At 40.0% G+C, this 14,255-nt stretch overlaps 1 protein-coding gene across 6 annotated transcripts in view; it reads right to left on the bottom strand.

Annotated features, from left to right (window-relative positions):
• The window catches only part of GRIA3 (glutamate ionotropic receptor AMPA type subunit 3), a 308,559-nt gene that overhangs the window by 15,915 nt on the left and 278,389 nt on the right, over positions 1-14,255 (bottom strand). For 4 of the 6 annotated variants that reach the window (XM_061409407.1, XM_061409408.1, XM_061409409.1 and 1 more), the window contains one exon: positions 8,522-8,769. In XM_061409407.1, coding sequence (XP_061265391.1) covers positions 8,522-8,769 — 248 coding nt within the window. Of the gene's footprint in view, positions 1-7,840; positions 7,956-8,521; positions 8,770-14,255 lie in introns of all 6 variants that reach the window. The other 2 variants (XM_061409406.1, XM_061409411.1) reach the window with 1 other exon arrangement.

Here is a 14,255-nt window from a genome sequence, read left to right as displayed (position 1 = left end):
TCATGGTGACAGTTCACCTTTTCAAATTGCTCACTTGTTTCCCTAGCCTTTTCTGGAGAACTCCTAGTATCATTCAGGAAATCACAGGCAGGAAGGCAGTTACAGACATCTCTGCCCAGGCAGGACTTGATCTATTAAGTTGAAGTTAATTGATGACCAACCAAGAGAAGATTCATCATTGGATAAAAGGATATAGTCAGAGTCCTTGATATTCTTTTCCATAGGTTACCTGGGCATGTTGTTGGAGGCTATGCCCTAGACTACATTAGTATTCTGGAGCCCCTTTAAAGAAGCTCGATTTATTTATTTTCACAGGGGTTTCTGGATGCAGGATTCTAGGAGAATGAAGACTTAAGTTATTTTAATCTTTCTACCCTTGGAGAAAGCCTGAGAGCAGGCACACATGACTGCTGGCAATACTGGATCCTGGCCACCCAAGTGACCCTCATTGCACAGGGGCAGCTACAATGATTTGCAGAGTTAGACAGTGCTTAGCTGCTAGACTCTCACTCTGAGACAGTATTTATATCATGTAGTTCACAAATGTAGCTTAAACCTATTTAACTCCTTGCTAATGAGATCATAATTTAATGTAAGTGCAAAGAGCAAATTCAATAATGCATGCCTATAACATTAGGAGGTGAAAGCTGCGAGCCATTTTACTAAGGACCCAACAATGCTAGTGATTGAAACCTATTGATGGGCTTCTGTGCTAGAGAAGCAGCCCCCAAAGTCACTTGGAGATATTTGGATAAAGCCAGGTCATTTCCAAATGATAACCTCTCAAATGCAAAGTGATAGACCCCTTGATTACAAGTTGTGAATTTCACTAATGAATTCTTGCCAAACTGGGCCTTGGTCCAATCTCTCCCTCTAGAACTAGAAACCTGAACAATTTATTGGTCGTGGACAATCTGACATAACCCAATTGGTCTGGGAAGACTTCTTACTCAATTTGTCCCTGACAGGGAGAAGGGCATGAAGGAAAGATGTGAAGCTTCTGGAGAAGCTAGTTTTGTTTAAAACGTGGCCACAGATAATGTCCCAGGTACGTAATTGATATGAGTCCCTTGAAAACCCTGTTTTGAGATCCATTAAACATTCAAACTATCACGTTTGGTTGTGTTTCACTACATACAAGTGTCTTTTCTTTAGTTCATCCCCATGATACTGAGAAAGAGAGGCATAGACTGAGAAGACAGACCAAAACAGATCTTTACCAGAAACTCACATAATAAGTGTTTCTGAAGAAAGACATCTAGTTCATTTTCCTGATTCTAGGCAAAATATTCATTGAGAGTTTAATCCAATGGGTGCCAGCATTCTACTTTTCTCCCAGTAGCCCTCCATTGACCATGACCCATAGAAAAATAATCAGTCTTAGCTTACATGCCAATAGATTGCAGCAAATAGGGTCTACCTATCAGATTTGAAAGCTAAATTCTGGTTGCCATTCCAGGGTACACGCCACTCTTTTCAGCTTTCATCCACTTCTCTGCATTTCCAGCAGCAGTGCTAGACAGCACATGCTAGCAGAGTCAGTCTCTCCCTCTCATTTTTTTAAAAAAAATGTAATGGATGCTATTGTCTTAGATCTGTATTTTGAGAAATATTTGCTTCAAAGCCAGATGAAATTGAGCTTTAAGGTGAATCTAGCACTTGGACCACCCTTTGCCACCTCTGACCAATAGGGATTTGCCTCATGTGCCAAGGGCCAAATGTTTTACCGCTCTCTAGAAAGTCAAAAGAGAATAGATTTCAATTGTTCTCTGTAAAAGAAATCTGCCCCCACCCTGTTCCACCAACCTCAATTCCCACCCTCATCGAATGTGTTTTAATCATTTCATATCTTTTGTGTTTCTTTTCCAATCATTTCAAATCTTTCGCATTTCTTTTCCATGGCTGTCCTACCTTTCAGAGAGTGTAGTCCTATAATCTTCTCTCCAAATGAAAGGAAACCAAATGATTTGCTCTTAGTGGGGCAGAAAGAGCAGACATATACCGTTTAACTCTGCCACTGCAGCGGCGTCTTTCTTCTTGGCAACTGTATAGCAGCATTCTTACCTTCCGGCTTTTCATTCCTGTTGCTCTTTCTGTAGCTCTGGTGTTGGACATTTGGTCATTATTTGTCAATAAGAAACACATTCATGTTATCAGGATAACACCAAAGGCAAATAACCACATCCTAATCATAGAAACTGTGTTAAGGCCACGTAGTCAATTTCAAAAAAAAAAAAAAAAATCATTAAAATGGGTTAATTTAAAAAAATATTTTCTTTCTGGATTACAATTTTTTTTTTCCGGTGGTAGAACTTATTCTTTAACACCATCTGGTAAAATCAATGGTTTTGGTAGTCACTGGATTGGTTCAGTTCTTAAGGCAAAAAGGTCCCTTGTTTGCAGCAGCCACTTGAAAGAAAGTGAGGGTTTGCTCTTGGGAAGACCTGAGTAAGTTCAAGGAGCAACCTTAGTCACTATCAGGAAAGAAAACTGTCAGTTTCTTCATACTTCCAGGCGGCAGCACCAGCATAGAGACATGCAAACCAACGAAGAGTGTAATATACTCACCCTACGCCTTGATCCCAAACCAGTCTTGGTGACTCACAGGAACTTCTTCTAAGACTCAGGAGGTGCCATCCATCTGTAATGATTCTTGACTACACACATAACAGTGTCAATAGAGAGTCACTGGGGTTCCAGCTTAACCCTGGATATCCAAAATGTCTCCCTTTAGGGATGGCTCCTGCCAATCAAACGTCCATCTTATTGCAGGTAAAAGGCAGAGGCAGATTCACATCCATGACCCAAGGCCCAAGAATGTCAAACAATTCTGGGTGTGGAAGAGAAGTGGTTAAGAGATGGTGGCATAGGAGAGGAGAATTGTAGACAAACATGGAAGAAGAAATACACACAAAGCTGAGGATCTCATTTATGCATATAGGAAACACAGTATCACCTCACTTATCATGTACTACTAAAGAGAAGCCGAGGGCATTGGGAAATCTACTGTCCTAAAGTACAACTTTTTACTATCTCTGAATAGGAGACTTGCTAAGCAAATACATGGTTATGAGACAAAAAAAAAAAAAAAAGATTGTGATAGGAGGAATATCTTTGAATTTCTTAAGAGAACAAACTCTTTTTAAGTACTTTAAAAAGCACCCATGTGAAAGGAGATATAACTAATTTTAATTGCAAGTCATTTTTGGAATTTATTAAAACAAGTTCTCTAACTTCTTTACTAGTATCCCATTGGTTAGTTTATTCTAGTCCCGATATATTTGTGAAGAAAATAAACTGCATTTCTCTATTAATACTCTATAAATCATAATGATCAGGTTAGAAAGATGCTCTGGAGAGGAAATGGCAATCTGCTCGAGTATTTTTGCCTGGAAAATTCTAAGGACAGAGGAGCCTGGGGGGCTACAGTTCATGGGGTCACATAATGCTTGGTTGCTCAGTTGTGTCCAACTCTTTGTTGTGACTTAATGGAAGTTTAAGTTCATATCCCATCTTCATCCTTACTTGCCTATATGCCTTACAAGTTAAGGCAACTCTCACTGCAGTCAACTGCATTCTAAACCATTCTAAACGAATGGTTTCATTTAAACATTCTGTTCCAGTGTTCCCCAAAGCACACAAAATATGCTGATTTTTGTCTTGGAAAATATGGACATTGGAAGTTGATTTAAATCCCTGGATAGAACTAAAACCAGGACACTTCTAGGGTGAAGTGGGGTACAGTTTATAATGCCTCGTCAAGATCACATATAGATTGTTTCATTGACCAGACCGCATCTAGTAAAATAAGGTTATGTGGGAAAGCTAGGCTGGGTGCCCTTCACCCAAGATTAAGGGAATGAAACAGCGTGGGTGCAGGCATCAGAAGAATTTGAAAGTTTGCAGGGACAAGCAGCTGAGGAGGGAGGTTGATGTGGTAATTCAGCAGCTAAAATCCCCATTCTGCTGTGATTTATAGCAATAGACTTTCAGTGGCTGTGTCACAAACCCCTGGTGATGGGGGTTTATCGCTGAAACAACCCACTGGCTCCTAATTACTGCATTTGCACACACAATGTAATAAAGCGCTAACACAAAAGGGTGATTTGCAGGTTAAAAATTCCCAAACCACAGTTCTAATTTCCATGATCCTTGCCTGTACATTTATAGTTCATCAAGAAAGGATTGAGTCTGATTTGTTTCCACACTATTAGCCCAGGTTTAGGAAACTGGTAAACCCAAGCAGTATTTTAGTTCTAACCTGTAGATCTGGTGCAGAGGCTAACTGGTGACTGACCTTATTTTAATTTCTTGTATTTAGGGAATTAAAAAAAATCTATTTCATCAGCCTAACTGTGTGTACATTTAAAACAGCCTGATCACTGCTTCTTTATTCTATAAAATAGTAACTTTTAGAGAATAGGCTTAGAATGTGTTATGTCTCATATCAGAGGGGAAAAGTCAAGAATTTAACATAATTGCCCATTTATCATTATTTAACGTTGTGGGAGAGAGATAATATATGTTTTTTTTTTCCCTCTCCTGGTTTCAGAGATAATAGTTGTAAAAGTGTTTTTGAAAAAGTAAAAGCACTTATAAATGTCAGGCTTTGTGATTATTGTCATTTTTAGTAATCAGTACTGAGGGCTGGAATGGCTTAAATATGCTATTTGCCTTGTAACAAAGGTAGTTGAGAATGAACTTGATTTTTATGGAAATAGATCATATGTAATCATATTTGCATTGCTCATTGGATGGGTAGATGTGATAAATTGCTGTCTGCAATATTATCACAAGACGTGACCCTGAAAGTCAGCAGAGATTTGTGACAGCATTAGCTGTGTGACCTTCTCAAAGTCACCACCATCTCTGGGTCTCACTTTCTCTATGAAATGATGGTGTATTTGTCAATTGTCATGTTAACTGGGGATGGAATACAATAAAGAAATGTAATTCTCAAGCCATTTTACTAATACAGTTAAAACTCACTGATTTGAACAGAGGAGAAGGATTGTCTGAAGGAGAAAGTCCTGAATTACAAAATAGGTTTGAAGAATGACAGTTTCATTTCTTAAAATCTATTTTGTAATTCAAACTCTCTATAAAACATTGCTATAGTGAAGGTCCTCGTGAGAACTACTTTAGCAGATAAATTTGTAATGAATATGATTATATCTCAAAAAATGCTTCCAACATTTGAAAAAGGTTTGTTCTCGTAAGGAAAAATTCAACTGACAATTGAATTTTTTTTTGAAAAATTTTTTTGAAATTTTTCTTCATTTGCTTAACAAACCTCTCTTGGCCTCATCCCTGATAAAGTTAGACCGTAGATTGGTCCCTGTAGACTGGTGTCTGTCCAATTTATCACAAATTATATATTAGAGGGCTCCAAATTAATGAGGTTTCACTGCCTTTTCTACCTTCTTCTCCATTGATTTGTTTTTGGCATCACCACTAAATAGTGGTAGCACTGATTCAAGTTCATCTCTTGCCCCTTCTCTTGCTCACTCTCAGAAAACAGCAGGTAGCAAGAAGAAAGAAGTTAAAGGCAAGCTCCTTGGTCATCCAGAAATGGAATAAGCAATCATTGGATACGCAGCACTGATCACACTATTATCCATAGTTGAGAAAGGGTTGACTTATTTCAAAAAGTTGTTTGGAGGAATGAGCAAAGGAAGTGATTTGAAAGATGAGTGGCTGGTAGCACTATGGTCAAAGAAGTTGGCAACATTTAGCATCTACTGAAATATTTTTCTATTTGCACGCCAAAAATCAGATAATCTGGAAATTGTGGGGCTTGGCAACAAAGTTACTTGATAATTTTGCAGCAGTATCAGCTGAGGCAATATCTGGGTGAAAAGTAAAAATTCAGCCAGATGCGTGCAGATCTTTTTGTTTATGTAACATCAAACATCTGGTTATTTGAAAACTTCTGGGCACTTGGCATCATGTGGATGTTTAGAGTCATCTTGATACAGTCCATGGCGCCTTTGTAACCATGCTGAGTATGAAGGATGAATTCGTGACAGCCATGTATCCAATCCAGCTCAATTTTCACTCTGCAACTCACTTGAACGGTATAATTACGTTCTCCGTGGCCTGATAATAATATGAGAAAAAAGACCAGGAAGAAAGTGCTAAGTACTCTAGGCATCAGGTGAGCCATTGCCAAACTCAAATGAGCCAAGTCAATGGCATTAGTTCACAATGGTAGGAAAGGAAGTTAGCGCTTTTTGATACATAGTAAAACCTTGATTAATTGGCATCCATAAGGGATGAATGGAATTTTCAATAAGAATACTCATTTTGTTTCATTCTTGGCTAATAGTACTTTTTTTCCCCCTCAAAGTCCTTGTATCCACTTTCTCGCCTCAGGCAAGCAGCCTCTAATGTTTGAGGGTCAATCCAGATGGAGAGAAGATATAGGAGACTGAGCTGAGCGTGACCCAACCACAGGTCATCTCTTGGCAAGTGATTAAAAAAAAATCAATTCCTTGCAGTCTTCTTTTTTGGTACTATTGCTGCTTTCTCCTCAATGTGGAACTGTGAGGGGGGACAATTCAGTGAGCTGGGGTACTGGTTAGGTGAGTTCTGGTTAATCAAGGTTTTACCTTGCCCATGCTTGGTAAGATTATTTCCTGAAGAAAGTTGTTTTTAAATTTATTTCTTGGAAAGTGCTCTGTGTTTCCAAACCCCGTATTATACTGCAGACTGGCAAACTAACTTTTCCGTCAGCATCCTGAGGAGTGGAGAGAGAAAGAGAGGAGCAGAGGTGTAACCATTGTCTCTGAAGGAGAAATGTTTTGGCTCCCCTGTCGGTCTGTGACTAGGAAACACTATTCTTCACCTTAAGATGCCCATGGTATCTTGGTTGTACAAGAGTCGATCTTATATGCTTCAATATCATTCTCATGCCCTTTAGGCCATGGAGGATTCTGTTTTCAGGTCCTCTCCTGTACTTACCCAACATGTCTTCCACCACTGTATTGTGGCTTCTGAGCTTGCCCCTATTTCTTGTTGCTTGGTTGAAGGCTATTCATTTGTTCTAGACCAAAGAACATTAAGGAGCCAAAGGAATGCCAAGTAAGATGGATTTTCTCACGACGGCAGCCTGGATAACAATTAGACCTACCTGAACCAAGAACACGGCTAAGGAGAAGCCAAATCAGGGATTTATACACAAAAGAGTATCAGTCAGGCGACGCGCTTGTTTAAATATACCGAATACACTGGCAAAGTCTATATATGTGGTGGCCTATTGAAGAAAGACCCCATTTAACTTGAAACCGAACTTGTTCTTTGGCTTTCAAGTTGAGTGGGGCCAGCTTAAATCGGCTATCACATATTGAGAACATCTCACCACTCATACACATGATTGAAGAAGCCAACTCTAATCAGGCAATCAACCACTGAGCAACCATCACGCCTGAGGGGGGAAAAAAAGGCTGTTACCTGACTTTTCAGTAGATAGATTTGATTTCTCACAGCACTCATCTGAGGCGGGTGGGGACAGTCTTAAGGAAAGCCTCAGGCTTGTGAAAGCCTAGGGTGTTGAGACCTGCACACTGGCCTTCTAAAGGCAGGCGGTCTGGCCTGTGAGGGGACGGGCAGGGTGTGGACGGGGAGCCTCTGTCTGGGAGTTTAAGAAGGGACCCAAGTTAGATCAAAAGTGCGGGCGGTGCCCTGAAGTCTTTCTAGTTCCCAAAGCTGCCAGGCAGGGGAATAACCTGGTCATTCCACTTTCTGTGTGAGTCTTGTGCTCTTTCCTCAATAAGAAGCTAACAGTCTTGCCGATTACTCGTCACTAAGGGTACCCGGTTGTGGTGACATTGAGGCTGACCTTGGAGTCACCGCCCCCGCTGCCGCACTCTCCTTTGTCGTACCACCATTTGTTTTTCAATTTGTCCAAGAGGCCTTGCTCATTCAGTTTTAATACTGCCAGGTTAACAGCATTTCTTGAAACGATAAAACAATAACTTGTAAGAAAATGCACAAATGCTTAGGAAATCGTTAACGTATAAAAAGGAGCACAAGAGGACAAATTGGCTAAATTTCACAGAACGTGGAGCTATAAAAATGTCTGTACAGCAAATACAGGGTTAAATATTGGAAGGTGGCATATGGAGGATAACATTTGCTCAAAAACTGAAGTGTGCGGGATGGGGAAATTGTCTTTGAGAAAAAAAGTAACAAGAACACCACATCCATGCAATTAACATTCGTCACATATGGCACCATAACTTGGCTTTTACCATTTAAATTGAAAAAGCCGTTGAACTGTAAAATTAAAACAGCAACAAACAGTCAGAGAGGACCACACAGAGAGAGAACATTAAAAAAAAATGGATGCATTAAATAGATGAAACCATAATTTACCGTCTTATTTAACTCCATGGAATAGTGTAGGTTTTAAACTTTTAAAAGTTACCTCAAAATCCACAAGAAAGAAAACGACAACAAAATGCATCAGGGTAGGTGGAATACTATAACAACACGGATATTGTTATATTATTCCACCCACCTTAATGCTGAGCCTTTAGGGGTTGCCACACCATAGCCTTTGGAATCCAGATTTCCACCAACTTTCATCGTATCACACGGTTTTCTCTGCTCAATGTACTCATTCATGGTTGACTCCAGCAGGAAGGCGAACTTTCCCTTGGACTTCCGCACTCGGGCCACCCCGTCTGCTGTTGTTTTGGTAAACACAGATGGCTCTGCTGATTTCATGTAAGACCACATTTTTTCATAGACAGCAATTTTGGATCTCTGCAACAGAGATAAGAATTCTTAGAACTACCAGATCTTAAAACTGGAAGAGGCCTCAGTGCAGTGGTTTGCCAAAATGTTTTGATGGCCATCTATGGAAAGATAAGCAGGTTATGCTGCAACCCAGTAAGTACATTCATACATATATAAACATGGTTCCAGAATAGGTTTTTCCAAAATCACGCTCATCTTTGCTGTGTGTGCTGCTGTCTGATATTTTCTATTCTGTTTGAATTCACTTAGAAAAATGTTGGTCAGGGCCCACTAAATAGATTTTATGGCTCCAATAATGGCTTGCAATCTACTTGGAAAAACACTCTCTTAGTCCCATCTTCGTCTCAATTCAGAAATCACCCTACAGTATACTGCTAGGTAATTACCCTTTACCTGCCTGAAAAAAAGAGGCCATTGGAAGGGAGTGTACAATCATTTTTGTTAGCCTACTCCAGCATGGGGCATTAAGTATTGTAAGAAAGTACTTCCTTATTCTGAGCTGCAATTTGTTTCTCTAAGACTCCCACCCTTGACTACTATCCTCTAGAGCTATGCAAAGCAATTCTGTTCCTTCTTCTACATGATGGTCCTTCCGATAGTGCAAGGTTGTTATTATGGCCCCTCTGCATCAGTTAAACTCCACTGATATCTAATATTGTTCCCAGAACCCTCACAATTTTGATCTTTCTCCCATTGGATTCTACCTAGTGAGTTGGAATGTCTAGAAATCAAATATATATGACAAGGACAGAGTGAAGAGAAAAACTGCTTCCTGTCATTGAAGCATTATTTTCTATCAACACCATTTGAGCTTTAAAAAATTTTATTTAGTCCTTCATCCATCCTTTCAACAAACACTCATTGGGGACCTGCTGTATACAAAGCACTCTACTGGGGCTGTGAAGAATTTGAGAATCCCTCCCTCAACCCAGGTTGAGGTCAACCCCTTCCCCAAACTGTTAGTTCTTTCTACCATGCCAAGTTTCCCCTCATCTTTAGCTTTTTGAAATTAATTCCATTAAAATTTCATCTTAATTCAGGTGGTCCTTAGAACATGGACTAACTACTTACAGCTCTACATTAAGCATTCTGGAGAATATAAAGGAAGCATGGTCTCAGTGACCCCATGACTTACAATTGAGTTGGGAGCTAGATCCTGAGACATGAAAACACTTAGAGAAACATTCAAAAGAATCTTTGACCAGAAGTGAGATAACATGGTAGAAACTATAAACATATGCCATGTTTTCAAGTGTGCTTTTATGGGGTTTTCTGGCCCCTACCTCAGCTTTTTGGATTGCTTATTTAGCTTCTCCTCTTTGGACTTTGGCCAGTTGCACTGTATCTTTCCTGAGGCTTGCTTGGATCTGCTCAAAGAATTCCAAAATTATTTGAACTCCCAGAACTATCACCATGGAATAAAGCATTGTGTTTATGGCAATCAGATCTTCATTGAGGCCCTCACTGAGTCACTGAAACTATTCATTGAGATGAAATATGCTTGCTTTGCATAAAGAATAGGAAAAATACTCAATGTGGCTGAAGTGGGATGAACAAAAGGCAGAATGGTAGGAAAAGAGCTTAGAAGGATAATCAGAAGTCAGATCTTGTAGAGAGCCCTGTGGGTCATGGTAAAAAGTTTGGATTTGTTCTACATGTGATAGGATACTGTTGGAGGATTCTGAGGAGGGATGTGATAAGATCAGATTTAAAATGTTAAAGCAGTACTCTGGCTGCTGTATGGAGACTAGACTATGAGCTGGACCAGAATGGAAGCAAGGAGATAAATTAGGAGGCTTTTCTAATGATCCAGTGGAGGGATAGTTGTGACTTGGACAAGGCCGGGAACAGTGGAGGTAGACATGTTTGGAAAGACAGCAAACAAGCCTTGCTGAGGAACATCTTCACCTGACGGGCCTAGAGACACTTTCAGATTAAATATTTCCAAACTGCACCTAGTCTTCCTTGTACAGCCTGGCTCTCCTAAATTCATCAGCAAACTTCTTAACATCCAAGCTAGAAGGTTTGGTTTTTATTCCTTCGTCAGCCTCTCATTATGCCATGTTTATTCTAACAGAAATGCCTGTAGGATCTGTCCTTCTGTCTCCTTTTCCTTCTCATTAGCTTTGCTCTGGGGCAAGCTCTCCTCAGTTTTTGGTCTAGACTACATGGCCTCCTAACTGGTCTCCCAAGTCTCATCTTCTCTTCCATTTATCCTCCAGTGATCCTTCCAAAATGTAAATCTGATCAAGTTACTTCATTCTTTAAAAGTCTCCGATAGTTCCCTAATACCTGAGGCCAAAATCCAAACTCTAACGTATGATATTCAAGAGTTTTTATGATCTTGACTACTATCCTAGGAGCTGGTCACAATGGACTTCTCACTCTTCACTGAAATATGCCACACATTTGCATATCTTCTGCCTCTGGTTATGCTTTGGCTTCTGCCTGATTAGCTCTATTCATCCTACAAGATACAGAGTGAATAGCATATCTTCTGTGAAATTGTTCTTGACTCTCCTCTGTTCCCACAGAAGTGATTCCTCAGCTGTTTTCCCATTCTAATGATCCAGAGGAGGGATAGTTGTGACTCGGATGAGGCTAGGCTCATATGTTTGCTATAGAGCTTTTACTAAATTGCATTAAGGTGAATTGGCTATGGTCTGTCTTCCCTGTGTTGCTGGGTGATGTTGATGACAAGTCCATGTCTGGTTCATTTTGGTAGCCCTGTTGGCTGCTACTGCTGCTAAGTCGCTTCAGTCATGTCTGACTCTGTGCAACCCCATAGACGGCAGCCCACCAGGCTCCCCGTCCCTGGGATTCTCCAGGCAAGAACACTGGAGTGGGTTGCCATTTCCTTCTCCAATGCATGAGAGTGAAAAGTGAAAGTGAAGTCGCTCAGTCGTGTCTGACTCTTAGCGACCCCATGGACTGCAGCCTACCAAGCTCCTCTGCCCATGGAATTTTCTAGGCAAGAGTACTAGAGTGGGGTGCCATTGCCTTCTCCGAGCCCTGTTGGAGGCCAGCACAATGTCTGATGCAGGGTAGGCACTCAAGATATATTTAACAACTGAACCTTAGGCCTGATCAGAGTGAAAACCAGATTCTTGGTCAAAGATGCCAGAATGTTGGTGAATATGACTACCAACACTAATTTTACAGCACTGTAGAACTCTAGAGCTGAAGTTACTCTAAAGATCTTTGGATCTTTCTCAACCAAACCATTCAGGATATATGTTTTATAATCTGCAGTTTGTCATTTGTTTTTTTGTCCCTTAGCTTGCCTTTGATGTCCACACCAAGAACTTTCCTCCTAATAATTGAGACCTTCTAAAATTGAAATCCCATCCATTGACATTTATGCTCATTTCACATCACATTATCCTCATTGTACATATGAAACAATTTCTAAGCATCATAATGAAATATTCTCAATGGCTTTATTTTATTTCAGTGGGAATTTCCTAGACAATTGCCCAAACACTTTTTAAAAGTAGTAAATAATTCAGATACACAGAAAGATATAAAAAGTTCTGTAAGAATACCTGTGTACCTGACACAAAACTTAAGAAGTAAAATATTATGAAGTTAGTTGAAATCTGCCTATGTATCCCTCCCTAACTGCACAGGCCAAAATAACCTCTATATTGAATCTTGTCTTTATCATTCTCTTGCATCTCTTTATACTTTTTCTCCTTTGTAATGGCTGCATAGTGTTTTAATCTATGAATACGTCATGCTTTATTTACCTAATCCCCTACTGAAGGACTCTTAAGCCAGTTCCAGTTTTTTGCTATTCCAGACAACACTGTGGTGGGTATGTATCTTTGTTCACTTACAAAGAAGTATTTTGTATTGGCCCAATCAAATCTGAATAAAAGGGAGAGGGGTTAGAACAATTAGTCTCTTTTATTTTTATTGGAGTATAGTTGCTTTACAATGATCTGTTAGTTTCTGCTGTACAGCAAAGTCAATCAGCTACACATATACGCATATATAGTGGTATAGAATCTGCCTGCCAGTGCAAGAGATGCAACAGACGTAGGTTCAATCCCTGTGTGGGGAAGACCCTCTGGAGAAGGAAATGGCAACCCACTCCCGTATTCTTGCCTGGATAATACCATGGACAGAGGAACCTGGTGGGCTACAGTCCATGGGGTCACAGTCAGACATGACCGAGCAGCTAAGCATGCATGCATACATATATCTCCTCTTTTTTGGATTTCTTTCCCATTTAGGTCACTACAGAGCACTGAGTAGAGTTTCCTGAGCTTATATAGTAGGCTCTCATTAGTTATCTATTTTATGCATAGTTTCAATAGTATATATGTGTCAATCCCAATCTCCTTACACAATTTGCAAATAGTCCATCATTTCCCAAGATAAATGTTTAAGCCAAGGGCAAAGGGGTCCATGAATTTTGATCTGAGTGTACTCTAACTTGGACTCATTTACTTCATCATTTACTCGAGCTCTTTGATTGTTGATATAGGTTAAAAGGTGTATTCTCTTTGTAATGAGGCATTTTAAGGGGAATAAATGGCAGTGCTTGAAGTGGGTACTTTAAACATGTGTGGTGTACATGCAATGGATATTAATGAATGCAGTAAATGAAAAGTTAGTGGCAGGAATGATTGGGTCCTGGTTGATGACGTAATTCTTAAGGTTGGAAAGGTGGGAAAGAAATGGCTATCAGTGAGAAAACTTAAGCTGAAATGTTTCTTTTCCTAACATAGTATTATGTGACAGTACCACAGTGAGAACAAAAAGAAAACAGAAATCACTAGCTGTTTTTGGTAATCTGTCTTATTTTGGCTGAAATATTGCAAACAATAGAAGGGATTGGATCTGAGCTCAATCATCTGGGAGAAATTTTTAAAATGACGGGCCGGATGTATAACAGCAAGTTCATTTTTTTTCCTCCAGCATGCCACAATTCATTTTTATAACCACAGAGCACCATTTTGAGCTTAAGTAGGAATAAACAATGGTTTTGTAAAGAAAAGAAATTCTCTTAGAACTGCTAGATAATTAGCAAATGAAATTCAAATGGAGAAATACATGAATGAGGGAGAAACGGATTAATCCAGAACAGTAGATAAAGTAATGCTGTAGAAATCATGGATTCCATAGTCACTGTTCCAGCTGTTTGTGACAGATCATGAAGGTCAGTGATATGGAGACATTTGCTCTTTTGCTGAGGTGAGAATGTAAAGGGGCCCCATGAGGCAGGTGTGTGGAAGTGATTACTGAGGGTGCTCAGTCCACCAAGCAGCCCTTGGCTCTTTGCAATGGTGTTGGTTGCTCCTTGCCTCTGTGCATATAAGCGTCCCTCTTGTAGACCCAGGTGAATACAAGGTAACTGTATAGTGCAGTGGTTGAGAGTATGGAGCCACACTGCTTGTGTCAGAATTCCATTCACCTAGTGGATAAATGTGGAGAAGGCGATGGCACCCCACTCCAGTACTCTTGCCTGGAAAATCCCATGGACA

The sequence above is a fragment of the Bos javanicus genome, chromosome X (genome assembly GCF_032452875.1).
Source record: "Bos javanicus breed banteng chromosome X, ARS-OSU_banteng_1.0, whole genome shotgun sequence".
In the NCBI taxonomy this organism is placed as follows: domain Eukaryota; kingdom Metazoa; phylum Chordata; class Mammalia; order Artiodactyla; family Bovidae; genus Bos; species Bos javanicus.
The sequence above is the reverse complement of the archived record's forward strand: the minus strand, read 5'-3'. Positions and strand labels throughout refer to the sequence as shown.